The sequence below is a fragment of the Agelaius tricolor genome, unplaced genomic scaffold (assembly GCF_023055355.1).
Source record: "Agelaius tricolor isolate 1412-34295 unplaced genomic scaffold, bAgeTri1.0.p SCAF_11, whole genome shotgun sequence".
Classification (NCBI taxonomy): Eukaryota; Metazoa; Chordata; class Aves; order Passeriformes; family Icteridae; genus Agelaius; species Agelaius tricolor.
This window is the reverse complement of record NW_027269271.1, coordinates 21,380,324-21,394,167: the sequence shown is the minus strand read 5'-3', so window position 1 is coordinate 21,394,167 and position 13,844 is coordinate 21,380,324. Positions and strand designations below refer to the sequence as shown.

At 41.8% G+C, this 13,844-nt stretch overlaps 1 protein-coding gene across 2 annotated transcripts in view; it reads left to right on the top strand.

Moving 5' to 3' along the window:
- EIF2B3 (eukaryotic translation initiation factor 2B subunit gamma) overlaps nt 1–13,844 on the top strand; it is a 96,961-nt gene that overhangs the window by 70,255 nt on the left and 12,862 nt on the right. Inside the window, exons 8-10 of one of the 2 annotated variants that reach the window (XM_071436590.1) lie at nt 1,444–1,521; nt 2,236–2,384; nt 2,599–2,622. In XM_071436590.1, coding sequence (XP_071292691.1) covers nt 1,444–1,521; nt 2,236–2,384; nt 2,599–2,622 — 251 coding nt within the window. The remainder of the gene's footprint in view (nt 1–1,443; nt 1,522–2,235; nt 2,385–2,598; nt 2,623–13,844) is intronic. The other variant, XM_071436591.1, reaches the window with a different exon arrangement.

Genomic DNA, 13,844 nt, shown 5'->3' with positions numbered 1-13,844 from the left:
GATAGCTCAGAAATCTAAGCTCATCTGATCCCATCTTCTTCAGATCTGGGGGATTTGCTTTTTGAGGTTCATTCCTTAGCCATCAGCTCTTGTTATCCCAGCTTTCTAAGGAAATAATTTTACACAATTGTACTGTGTAGCAGTTCCTTAATAGCAACTTTGGAAATTGCTGGCAACATTCAGCCAAATTTAACAGAGCAATAGAGATCTCGGAGATAAGCTTTTCTAAGAGTTTTGTAAAAGTAGGTGCTTGGGTAGAGAAAAGGAAGACTTAATGAATGCTGCTTCCTCCCTTGAGGCAAACTCAGTTTCACCATCACTGTGCTGAGACTCCAGATGACCTCCCAGATGGACAGTGAGTGCCCACATCCTGGATGGCCAACAGCACGTGCAGAGCTCCACACCAGCCCCAGCACATGCTGCCTCTCATTCAGCCAGACAGTTTGCTGTGATGCAGACCTCTTAGCCCTCATACATCCCTGTCTCTCTGTCCTACCAAGAGACATCATACATAGCATCACCCCTGCCAGTAACTGTGTAGCACTGTGTCTGTGCATTGCTGCAATGCTCCCACCTCCCCTGACATCCCCATCCCTGCTGTCATCACTTCTTCTGTGCTGTGTGACCTTGGCTTCAGCCAGGAGATGCAGAATGCCTCAGGCTGCTCTTTCATCCACAGAAGAAGGAATGATGGAGTGATATCCCATCTCCTACAATGCTAGTTCCCCTTCCTTTCAGGAGCCAGTTCAGAATTGCTCTCTATGGATTTGTTCTTGGCTACCTCATGGGCTGTGTCTCTCTTTATTACCTACTGCTGCTCTGTCTGCTTGTCTAACACCTGCCTTCTCCCTGTCAAGAGCCTTTTCTTGTGCAGCTTTCCATCATCTGGAATAGCCACTTGATCATCTTTAGTTTCTTTCTACTTTAACATCTGAAATACAATTTTGTTGCCCATGCCTCAGAGTACTATCTTATGGAGTGGGCTGGACACAGTCATCTTTTTATGCCAGTTTACTGATTTATATTTGTTATTACTTGCTTCCCTCCTTTGCTTTACTGGACAGTGTAAAACAAGCTGAGCTGCATTAGGAATGGCAGATGCTGGACGTTGTGGTGACGTACAGGATGTCACTGTGCTCAGCTGGAGGCAGCCTGCTTGCTGCTGCTGATCCACTGCTTCTCCACAATGGGAAGCTGAGTTGAAAGGAGACATGTAGTGCACTGTGGTAGTAGTGTACCTGTCTCCTTTACAAAAGTGGGAGATGATAAATCACACATAACTGGTGGACATTTGAAATGCAGTGACCTACCTTTCCCCATAATTTAAAATGTTTGTGGCAAATACACTTGTGCAATGGAAACCAAAGCCATCTTTGAGCTGTTTATGTAACTTGTGGGTACAGCAGTATCATGTTAATTTGTGATGTGGGTTTTTTCATGTAGGTTCCCAAATTATTGCTTAATCTGGGACTGGAAGAGTCGTTGGTTCATGGATCTGCACAGATCACTGATAGAGGCATGGTAAGTGTTGCCGTTTCCCATCTCTGTTCTTTCAGTAGTCTGCAACCCCTTTGTTTCAAGAACTGCTTGCTAAAATTGAGTCCCACTATTGGAAGTGAAGCCAAGTTCTGAAGAGTGGAATGGTGGAACGTAGGTGATGCAGCCCAGACTCTTCTTAGGCTCACCCATGGGTTCCTGCCTTTCAGTCTCTCTCTTTTAAAATGTTTGGTAAAAAGTCTATCTTACTCCCAAGTCAGACACTGCAGCCTCTTGTTTCCTAATGGCAGTTCCTGGTAGTTGAGCAGTTTGCCTCCCTAAGGACACCAAACCCAGAAAGGATCAGTATTTTAGCTTTGCTTCTTGCTAATGTGTTTTGGTTGAATGCCAGCTTCAAGCCTCCCTTTAACAGGTCTCACAGGGCAAACCTGAGTGAAACCAGTGAGTACCAGCAGGAACGTGCCTACTGTGCTTACCTTTCTGCATGAAGCCTACAAAGCCAGATCCACTGGATTTTTTTAGGAGTTTTACCAGGCTAACAGACCTGGGAAGACTGTCTGTCTGCCTGTGGGGTGGGCCCTAAATTTTCAGGTCTTTCCTCTGCCAAGGATCCCTCAGGGTAGAGCAGGGTAAATTTTATTGATGAGTGCTTGAGATGTGCTTTGGGAGAAGTGTATGGAGAACACGTATCAGAGAGCTCCATGTACTTTTGCTAATTTCTGTTCTTTTCTTCCCTAGGTTGGGTCAGACAGTATCATTGGGTCATCCACACAAATTGGAGAGAAGACATCCATCAAACACTCCATCATCGGTAGCATGTGTACCATAAAAGACAAAGTTAAGATAACAAACTGTATCATCATGAATTCTGTTACAATTGAGGAAGGGTAAGTTACCTTTTTTTACCTTACTTCCCTAAATTTGCAGTTTCTTTTTCTAGATAGATCATAAGTCAGTAATTTTTGTCCTGTAAAGAATCCTCAGCCAGAAGAGATGATACCAGGGGGTGTGTTTCCAAAGACTGCTCTATAAGCAGTCCAGAAGTGCATAAGTGAAATGAACTAACAAGAATCTTGGAACATAAATGTCTTCTTTTTACAGTAGACCCTGTCATCTTCAGAATGTGTAAGTAAGTTAAGTGGATGTATGAGTCTGTATGAGCTTGTGTGTCATTCTTCCAAGTGTTATTTTAGTGGCTGGATCAGTGAGTATCCCTAAAATATTTGAGGCACAAAGCATATTTTAAAGTGGTATGCTTGCCAGCTAGAAATATTCTTCTCACATTTGAACATTACAGCTTCACCTAAAATGTCATTTTCTTTGGCCCTTTCTTTGTCATCCTGCAGCCTTTACTTTACCATTGCCTATGCTGAGTAATAGAATAAATTAATAAACTTTTCAAAGAGAAAATCTGCCAACTAGTAGAGGTTTCTCATGCACTAAAGACACTGACTAAATAGTTAGCCTTGAGCTGTACATTTCCAAATGTGGGAAAAGTGGCCTGTCTGTAATTGTTGATGTCTGCATGCCCCCATCTTTCCATACATGCTGGCTTCCTGTGGATGTCAGTGGAAAGGAAACTGCTGATTGAGTCTGTGCAGACCTGTATAAATTCTCTGCTCCTTCATGGCTTGAGGTTTGCTTAGGGCCTCAGGAAAAAGGCCAAACTCTTAAAAAATGCCAAGTTGGCTCTGAAAGTTGCATATCTGAAAAACATAAAACCCCAAAGGATGTGGGGTCTATGGAGGATACTACTGTTACATAACTAAATTACAGGTAAGTATGGTACCTTACCACAAAGTGTTTGTCTTTAATAGAAATCCACAGTAATTTCAAACACATCATAAATCAGAATTCCATTGAGTATAGAAAATAGCTGGTTTCCAGTTCAATCACAGATGGATCCAGTATGGCTGTATCACAAGCACTACTGTCATAAAAAGTAGAGGAACCTCTCTCATTTGATCATGAGACCCTCTGTCATTTTGATTAACGAATTGATGCCACAATGATAATGGTTTGGTTTTGCATATGAGGTCAGCAGCTCTACCATTAAATAGCAGAGGCAGCTAAGTGTATAAATAGCACTATTTTTTATGAAGAGTCCCAAATCATCTTGTGTTTGTCTGCATTGGCATTTAGTAGTGCTCTAAATCCTAAATCGATCCCAGAGCTGTTATGTTAAGCGTTTCACAAAATTCCACAAGCATTGTAAAGTTGGTGATATATTATTTATAAGTGAGATAAACTGACTTTTGGGGTAACATTTTTGTGAATTCTAGAAAACAATGTGATCCCTAGTCACTCTTGGTGAAAACAATATAGCCACCAAAGAGTGAAAAACCTCACAGTCCCAGGGGTTTTACCCCCTTTAGCTGCTCTATGGTTACTGCACGCTGATGCACTGGAGTCAAATTTGCAATTATTCCTCTCCAGATGGAATTAAGACTATATACCCTGGATCTTTATTGCAAAGCATACTCTAATTAATATTATGTAGATCTGCACAGATACTGAGCTGATAAATTATTTCTTATTGCATCATGATAAGTCTTAAGATTAGAGGGGCATGAAGTCATGCATACACAGGTAGTGAGAAACAGAAGTACTCTAGCTGCTGAGTTTTGTTGAAAGAAGCCTTGCTTGCAGTGAAGGATTTCTATGTATTTTTCAATGTATTTTGATTCTCTTTCATTACTTTGGTTAAATCTGATGGATTTTTGTTAAAATGCTAATCATTCTTACTCGTGTTGATGGATCCATTTGGAACAGGTGGATAAATTATATGTGGTTTTGCTCTAAACTGTCCACAGTGGACAACTCCTTATAAACACCTCTTCTCCCAAGTGTCTCTAAAACAACTCAGGCTTTATCTAATCACAACTTCAGAAAATGTCTTCATCTTTAATTGGAAAGTCAGTATGTGTCGGCTGATACGGGTCAAAATGAGCATAATAAAGTGCCTTGACAGATCTAATCCATTTTTATATTGCACAGCAGATTTCCTACAAGTAAGGCAGTTTTATCAACTAAAGTGTTGTATATTAGAAACTTCTGAAATTGCATTGAGAAGTGGATAAAAACTGTGTCATTTAAAGAATATACATTTTTATACTGACATGAGCAGCTCAACCAGACTAATGATCTTGTATAATAATGCCCAAGTCAAATGTGAGTGGTAACTGAAGGCCATTCTCAGGAGTGTTCTTTGCAGTAACAACAGCTTGAAGCAGTAGGCTGAGAAGACTGCAGTAGGACACTTATGGAAAAGACAAAGGTGTATAGATAACTCAGAAGAAAGAAAGATCAGATAAATCTTTTAAAGTTGGGATAGTGAGAACAACCAAATGCAAAAATTGCTCTGCATTCTAAGTTCATTTATCAAGAGCTACATGGCACTCACTGCCTTAGTATTTCCCTTGCCTCTTCTATGACCTCTAGCTTCTCTGGCTTGAATCTTTCTTTTTTTTCCTGTCTGAGCTGCAAAAGTGATCAGCAGCTTCAGTTCATTATGTCAAGATAGAAAAAGCAAAACAAAATAAACAAACAAAACTCACCAAAACCAAAATTTAAAATGTTTATTTCTTGGTAGTTCTCCTATGTGATTGATGGTCCTGTGCCATAATTGCTGCAGCATCAAGATCCACAAATTATATCTCCAAACCAGAAGAAAGCTTTTGAATAACCTCACAGCTGGTATTTAATACCAGCTTCTGAAATTGATAAATTCTTGCTGTGTAGGTGGGAACACCACAAGGTGATTAGAACAAAACCAGGTATCTCTTATTAGGCAGTGGTTGCCTCATTACTGGAGGAACAGAGGTCATGGCCTAGGTGATGATAACTTTCCCAACTGAATGGATCAAGTAACTGGGGTTAGTTTGGACAGTCCATTGCATACTGTTTGCAAATTATGATGTGTCCTCCAGCAATGGCTGGTGCATTTGATACTCTGGAGTACCAGAAGCTGAGTTTGTTTGCTTTGGTGTGTAGGGCTTCTATTACATTATATATGTCTCCTGTGAAGTGATTTGAGTAGATATGAATCCCCCCTTAGAAGAGATTACAGGGGATTAAAGAAGTTAGTAACAGGGCAAAATAATTGGTAGTCCTTTCTTAATGTGTTTCCCACTGTGCAGCTAATTCTTCCATCAATGAGACAATAAAATAGCAAAGATTACATATGTGCTGAATGATGGACATACTTGACCAAGCTGGGAGGGATGTAATTTATACAACAGCACAAGTGCTGAGAGATGCTGACTGCCCAGGTGGCAGGCTGCAGTGGCAAAACACTTCTTTTTTTCCCTCTGGATGGCTCCCTAGAGCTCAGTGACAAATGACTGCACTGAGTTACATAGTTGGAAAAAATCTACTAATTGAGTTAAAATCATAGGTTGCTTGAAAACCTTGTCTGTGTGGATGTTCCTGCAGTAGCTGTGTGTGTCCTTAGTCTCTGTAGTGGCTCAGGACTGCCCCTTCTCTTTGCTCTGTTTTCATCAGGGGTGGAGCAGCACAAGAGGGTCCCTGGATTTCTGGTGCAGGAGTCCCCTCATTGTAGCTCTCTTGCAAAGGGACAGCGTGTAACACCCACAGACCTGACTGGAGCTTGGTTGCCCAGGGGATTGTGCCATTTAGCAAATGAAAAGTAATGCCTGGTAAATTTAACCCCCTGATAAGCATGGCTGGCAAGCTGGTTACAGCAGATGAGGAGAAGGCTGAGATACTCAACCACTTTTTTTGTCTCATTCTTCACTGTCAATCTCTCTTCCCACACCTCTCAGCTGTAAGGACCATAACACATATGATCAGACATAATACTGATCAGAGGGCTGAACCATGAAACACTTCCGTGAAGACTGAAAGAGTTGGGGTTGGTCAGAAGAGAAGGCTCCAGGGACATCTCATTGTGGCCTTTCAGAACTTAAAGGGGGCTTCTAAGATTGATGCTTATAAACTTCAGCCCGGCCTGCTGCAACAGGACAAGGGCTAGTGGCTCTAAACTAAAAGAATATCAACTAGATATAAGGAAGAAATTGTTTACTGTAAAGGTTTTGAGGCATTTGCACAAGTTGCCCAGAGGAGCTGGGACTGCTCCATTCCTGGAAATGTTCAAGGCCAGGCTGAATGAGGCCCTGGTCAACCTGGTCTAGCTAAATCTGTCCCTGTTCATTTAAGGCGGTCTGGACTACATAACTTTTAAGGGTCCCTTCCAAGCCAAACTACTCTATGGTTCCATAATGTTGTTTCATTTGATAGACTTAGGCACACTTAGCTGTTTTGAAATGAGACCTAGATATGGATGGATTCATTTAGTTTCAGGTTCCTGTTCTGGCTTTTGTTTTAGCAGTCAACGGTTGCTTTGTTGGTTTTTATCAAACACTGGCTTTATTTTTACCAGTCTTGTTGTTTTACTTAGTTTGCTACCTTCTGGCAGCAGAAACATCTAATTGCTCTGGTCATACAGGACCTTGTGCTGAAGCGCTCTGAGCATTACAAATAATATTAACAGGAAAAACATGTTGAATCCTTTATTCCATCCCTGCAGATAAATATTTCGAAATCTCTTGTTTGTTAGTAAAACTATCCCAGTGTATACACTTACGGGAAGGAGCTTGACCATTTTATGTGCACATTATATCCTTTTTCCTTGGTCGTGGAAAATTAATGTTTCCCTGGTAAAGATTCAGGGAAAGGGACTCTTTAGGAGGGAAAAAAATCTGGTCTTTGGGCTACTTAGAGGTTAGTTGAGAAGGCAAGCATGAAAAGCTCAGATTAATACTGAGTCTGCTGTAAGCCATGCTTTGAAAAGGTCTTGTTGACATGGTGGTAGTCAGTACCAAAAGGACTCTGTGGTAGATATAGTCTGAAATGAAGTATTTTCCTGCTTTGCTTTTTTCATGGGAATACAGGAAAGCATTCTGCTTCAAATGCTGTTTTTATGAAAATCATAAATAGGCTGCTCTGATTATCAGAGAGCAAATGGCCCAAGATTTGCTTCTAGATTTCACCTCCACAGCAAGTACCAGATCTTTACAGAGAAACCAAGGAAGCTAAACCTGTCTCACCTGTAATTTTACCAGAAAAACTGTATCCCAAACCAGGATTAGCAATGGGAAAAGGAGAGTGTACCCTCCAGAAAGGAGTTTGCAGCAGATATTTGCCAGTTAGCCTTGATGCAGTGGGCATTTGGTTCAGGAACTGTAAGAGTGGGGGTGCAGGTGTGACTGAGGTTATTGAGTTTGTGCAGGGCAGGAATCATTGAACAAAACCCTCATGTCTTTACTTGTAAAGTTTGCAGCATGTTGTTGGAACCACATACAAACATCCTACCCAAAAGAACTGAACTGAACTGCTGAAGTTCCCCATGTGGCACACAGCTAAGGTCACCTTTTGGAAAGGGAAGGGGTTAAAAAGGCAGATATGTTTTGGGTCAGGCTGCACTGTGATGCCAGCAAATTGCAAAGTGTTGCAGCATCAGGAAACTTGGAATGCGAGGGAGGTGACACCAAAGGCTTCGAGTTACAAACTGCAGGGAGGTGATGTGAGTGTTGAGGACACAGAGGGAGAGTTAGAAGAGTGCCACAGGAAGATGTGGTAAACCTTGGGCTTCTGACTCCCTGGGTGGGAGGAATAGGCTGGAGTAAAAATTAGTATGAGGGACTAAAGTACCCAGATATGTGAAGAAAGAACTGGCACCAAAAATGTTTTGTCAGCCAAAACTAGCATCATCCTTCTTCAGTCATGTGAAGACAGTAAGTTATGCACTGGATTTTGTTAAAGGTGTTCTGGCTACCTGTGTGAAAGTAGATGGACAGACATAATTCTGCTTAGTGAGTGGACTGGAGAGAGACCACATGTGACTGGTTAAGGCTACTCTAGTTCACCACATGTCTTCAATTTATTGCTACTTTGTATGAGAAAATGTACAAAGGAAGAAAACAACAAGCAGGGTGAGCTGGATTGACTACTAACTGCAGATTGATTGTGAAGTTTATTGGTTGTTTCCTCAATAGTGCCAAATCAGCACCTGACATAGAAACAGTCAGTGGTTTGAAGAAAGTTGTAATTAAAACCAGGGTGGAATTGAGTCTTTGTAGGGGTTCAGTGCATAAATAGTCTTTGTCCCCTTGGACAGTGGCAGTACAAAGGCATGATCCTATTGCCAAGGCAACATATTTTACAGTACCTAACCTCATGAAAAGGAATGAAGAGGTGAAGTTGTTGCCAGCACCATAGCTTGCAAAGCTGAAAATAAAGATCTGCTTATGCTGAAATTCCCAAGCATTTTGTATCTTGAACCAGTTTTTAAGATGGCTGTTGTCTCCTGGACACTTTATCTTGCACTGCTAGTTGGATCCCTGCCTCCCTAGAAAGAAGAATGAGTTTAGAATAGATATCACAGAAAGCAGATGAAAAGTGAGAGCTTCATTCAGAAAAAGCACATGCTCATCTTAAATATATGGATAAACTATATAATGGATATGGATAAAAATTAAATTCATGAAGAAACTATATATATAGTAGTCCCTGCCTGTAAAAAGGGGTCTTATTTCTCTTGATTATGTAGCAGTTCTGTCCTTTCTGTCGTACCTCTTGGTTTTAAACTGTGAGCATTTTTCGTCAGGAATTACAATTTTCATTCTACTATGTAATTCACTGCACATGCTATGTAAGATACTGAATAGAGACAACCTCTGGCCAGCAGAGTTTCCTTTCAGGAAGATAAATTGAGGAAGAAAGTGCAAAGTAGGAAACTAGTAAGTAGGAAGTAGTGGAGCTACTTGCAGAACTAGTTTTCAGTTACTTTCAACTGAAGATTCTACTGTATCTAATGTATTGAGGAAATTTCTCATATAATATCTGTTATCTTGTGAGTGTCTGGAACATTATTACTAGCAGCTCCTCAAAAAAAAAATTTTCTTCTGGCTAGCTTCCTGGTACATCAATCTGTCTTAAATAAATCACCTGTTCTTTAATCTGAGATACAGATGTTTCCCTGATAGTGCAGGGAGCTCATCCCAGTTTTCCAAACATCTTGTACATCAAATGTTGAACTTAAAGCACAGATGAGCCCTGAAAAGTGGCATTTTAAAATATCTCCTCTCATTCTGCTGATTTGCTTCTTCAGGGGGACAGGGTTATGTCTGACTTCAGAGCTATAAATAAGCTTCTGTCTCCTGCTAACCACATGGGTCTAATCAAAGAGTATGGAGATTTTTCAAACAGCTGATTGCTGTTGGATTTTGGTGGGAATCTGGGCGTGAATGTCTCTGATGCTCTTTAAAATATTCTCCTGCCTGGGTATGGAAGACAAAGAAATTATCACATTGTACCTCTTGAGTTGCTGAAGAGAAAAGGGTTGAACAAGTTCACTTTGAATCGAAGAAGCCAGGTTCAGTTGTAAGGGTGACATTTACAGAAACCTTTTCCATGTCAACCTAGCTCACATGATATAGAAACTGACTTAACCAATAATGTCTTATGAAGGGCCACAGCTCTCAACCCAGAGCTGTGCTTCAAAAACCCCAGAAAAGGTTTCCTTTTTCTGTGCCTGTTACCTCGCTCAGTCTGTGTGAGTTGGTGGGAAAGTGAAGCAAACCTAGAGGTGGTAGTGAACATATAATTTTCCTGCTTTGTTTCCTTCACATAGACACAAGTAGCTTTTCCTGGCCATCAGTGAAGTGTCTGTAAAATCATGACCTGGCCTACACCTCCCACTCTGCAAAAGAGAATCCAGAGGGTGGTCAGTTTTCGTCTGTGTGGGGTTTCCCAGTGTAAACTCCTTGCAGCATTCTTTTGCTGAAGTGTGCAGCCCTGAGCTTACAGCTACATAAAAGGCCACCAATTTGTTTGTTCCAAGATGAGCTGGATGTAACTGAAGTTTCAGAGGTGAGGCATGACCTTCCTGGCGACCTCCCCCTGCACCCAAAGTTTCACTTAATAAAACACATTAAGGTATGTTTGAGGCAATCCTTTAAGGTCAGTTGAACTTTCACTGGAAAATACGAGTGCTGGCAAGTATATGCAATATGTAATGCAAAATGTTTAGGGTGTGGGGAAGAAGTGTAAAGGAGCCATACCACAGTGATGAGCTTGGCTAGAAAATAGACATGAAACAAGTTCCGTAGTGAAAACACCCTCAGAGACGGGCGAAGAATTTAGAGGGGTAGAATGATTTTGTTACCCCCAAGGGGAAAAACAGGAGATCAAAGGCCAAATTCACTTACGAATGCTTGCTTTGAAATATATCTATAAATTATAGCCTGTACTGCTGGCATCTATTGTAGGCTTTGGTATTTACTTGAGTGTATAACGTGAGATTCATAGTGCCTGGAGTTCTTGTGTTTGTGTGTAAAAGTGTGTTGGTGTAAAAATGTATTGGTGTGTAAAGCATGTTGGCAAAGGCAACGTTTCAGGTTCCCAAGTTCTCTATTAGTGTTTTTGCCTCTCCCCTGTTTTTCCATGGTCTTTATGCCTCACCCCTGTGATCATGAGTCCCAGCCACCAGCTCACTAGCTAGCAGGGGATTCCTTTAGGGGTTGCTGGTAGGTTTTAGAACTCTCCCTGACTCCTTGCCACGTCTTAGAATTGTTAAGGTGCCTGTGGTGGCTGTTATCTCCTTGGTCAGGGCAGAAGGGGATGTTGCTCCCAGGGGAATTCGCATCTGTTACCCCTCAGTCAGCAAAGTAGCTGCTGAGGCATGTCACCCTTTGCTTTTAACTCCCGCGTCAGTCTCTCCATTTCGTAGCTCATCTGGAGGCGCACAAGACCGACTGGCAGGGCAGAACAGTACCAACAGGCTGTCCTAGGCTTTGTGCTCCAGGCTTGCTTTCCTGTGAGTCTACAGTTTTAAGCATTGCATTATAGACACCTCATTTGCTTTGCTGCCCAACAGAGATTATGTCGGGGTTTTGGCACAATTGGATTAAAGTACCAGGCCTGGATAACTTCCATTGGCATTTCAGAAGATTTGCTGTAAGGCAAACCTGTGACATTCATACCTTCCTAAGCTTGCACAACCAGGGCGAGAGCTGCAGTTGAGGTCTTGACCTCAGTTACTTAAGCCCCTTTCTCCCAGGAGCGTTCATCACTTTAATCACAGAGTCCTAAATAATCAGTGGGTAGCCTGTAATTAGGGGGTTGTGTCTTGGACTCCTGCTGCCTGCTCCCGGTGTGCTGAGCACTGCGTATTTTGATTTCCCGTTCCCCCAAAGGATGTTTGATCTCAGATTTACACTTCAGAAAATTAAGAAGGGTACGGCACCTCAGTCCCCTGGCAATCTTCCTGCTTTCAGTGGTAGGTGCCTTGCTTTGCCTGAGTATCACAGTGCTGCAGCGATTGACACACTTGATTTAAGAGTTTGATTTATAGACCGATACTCGGGCTGAAAGTCAGCAGTTCCAGGGCTGCATAAATCAGCCTGTCTCTGGGATTAATACTTCCTTATTTATAATTTCGACAGGAGATGGAATTCTTTCCCAATTTTTTACATTTCTTTCAGATGTAATCGACCACCCTGTCCTTTGGTTTAAAGCTATGTGACTTTGCCACAAATAGAGGGAGGGGAAAGTAAGCCGAGTCCAGGAATTGCTGTGCTATAAAAGCTCCATATTGTGTGCTCTTGGACTTTGCTTTCTCCCAGCTTCCTTCAAGCCCACACAAGAGATGGACTTGAGGTTTTTTTGGCTTTCTTCCCCTCCCCCCTCCCTCCATACATACGCTGACCTTTTAGAAAAATAAATAAAAGATAAAGAAGGACCTGGAATGTTGCAGAATGTGTGTACATTTTGCTCTCTGTTGTTTTCTGCTGGGATTAGTTGTTTACAATGGGGGAGAGAGGGAGGGCAGAGGAAGGGAGGTCTGTGGCCTTAACTGAAATTAGTGGCATTTCAGAGTGATCTTGTTAGGTGGTCTGCAGTTTAAAGACCTAAATCCTTGTAATCCCCCCATGCCTCCTTGGCCACTACTCCTTTTGCTCTTGTTCTCTCACTTTCAAAAAAACCCACCCCAAAGTCGGGCTCTGTCTCTCAGATGCAGGCACGTAGCAGACACACAGACACACAGACGTAGGCACACACTCTCTCATATGCTCCCATTTACACGTTGTACCTGTAGAACAAATTAATGCTTTAGCTACATCTGTTCCCACTACAGGACGAGGCTTGTAAAATGCTCTCTCTAGAATGCAGATGTACACTGAATATTTTTATTTATTTTCTGAAAAACACCCAGCTGCCAGACTTTCAGTTTGTGATTACACTTAAAACAAATTCAAAGTGAAATTTCAGCCGTAAATCAAATGCCCCAAATTAGTTCCTCTTGTGGGTTTGAACATGCTCTTTGGATTTTAAGGTCAGGAGATATCCGTTTTCACCGTGCTGAAAAGTTTAAAAATATACTACATTTTCAGGGGAAAAAATAAATATGGTTTGCATTATAAAGCAGTACATCAATGTGTGCGTATGCGCACACACACCAGAGCTGATGAAGCTGGATGCTGTCAGAGCACCTTTGAGGGCTAATAGCACCTAATTGTTATGGAAGGCAGGAACTGTGGTGGCAGTTTAGCCAAGGAGACTACAGCAGTGCCCTGAGATCTGATATTTACCCTGTAAGAGAATAAAAGTTTATTCCTTACTCTTCAACTTGAAAAAAATAGTAAAAATTAAATAAACACACAAAATACTTCTCTTGGCAGGCTTTATAACTTTTTTTTTTAAAGAAAAAAGGCATTTACAAGTGGTTTCAAAATGGCTGTGTTACATCTGTCAGCGGGTGAAGGGAACACCCACAAATTGTGTTTTTATCTCTTGAAGTTTTGTTCCACTTGAGCAATAAAAGCCGGATTTGCTGCTGGTTTGTGTGATTGGGGTAATCTGAGCATTGAGTATGGCTTTAAAACTTCTGCAGTTGGTTGGGTTTATAAGTTTTAAGAAACTCCTGGGGTGGTGGAGTTCTTGGGTTTTGTTTTACCCTGGCACCAGGGAAGGGTTGATTTGCAAGCACCTGGCACAGACAAGTTCATCTTGGTGCCCTGGCCTGTCCCTCCCAAAAAATGGTTTGGCAGGAACCCCCATTATCTTTGATGTTAATGTCATCAGCAGTTTCTTGGTTACAATGCTATTCTTTCTCAGGGAGTTGAAAGCCAATGCTCAAGTAGGCTCTGAACACACATGCAGTATTCTCCAGCCTGAGCTCCAGACCGACAGCTTAAATCCCCTCTCTTTTGGGGAATATCCTCCTGCATGAGGATAATGCTGAGAGGTGTAGTGCGCTCACAGCTGCTCTCATGCTCAGGAGTAGTGATAGATGGTGGGAACCTGAAAGTTTCAGGGGAAAGCTT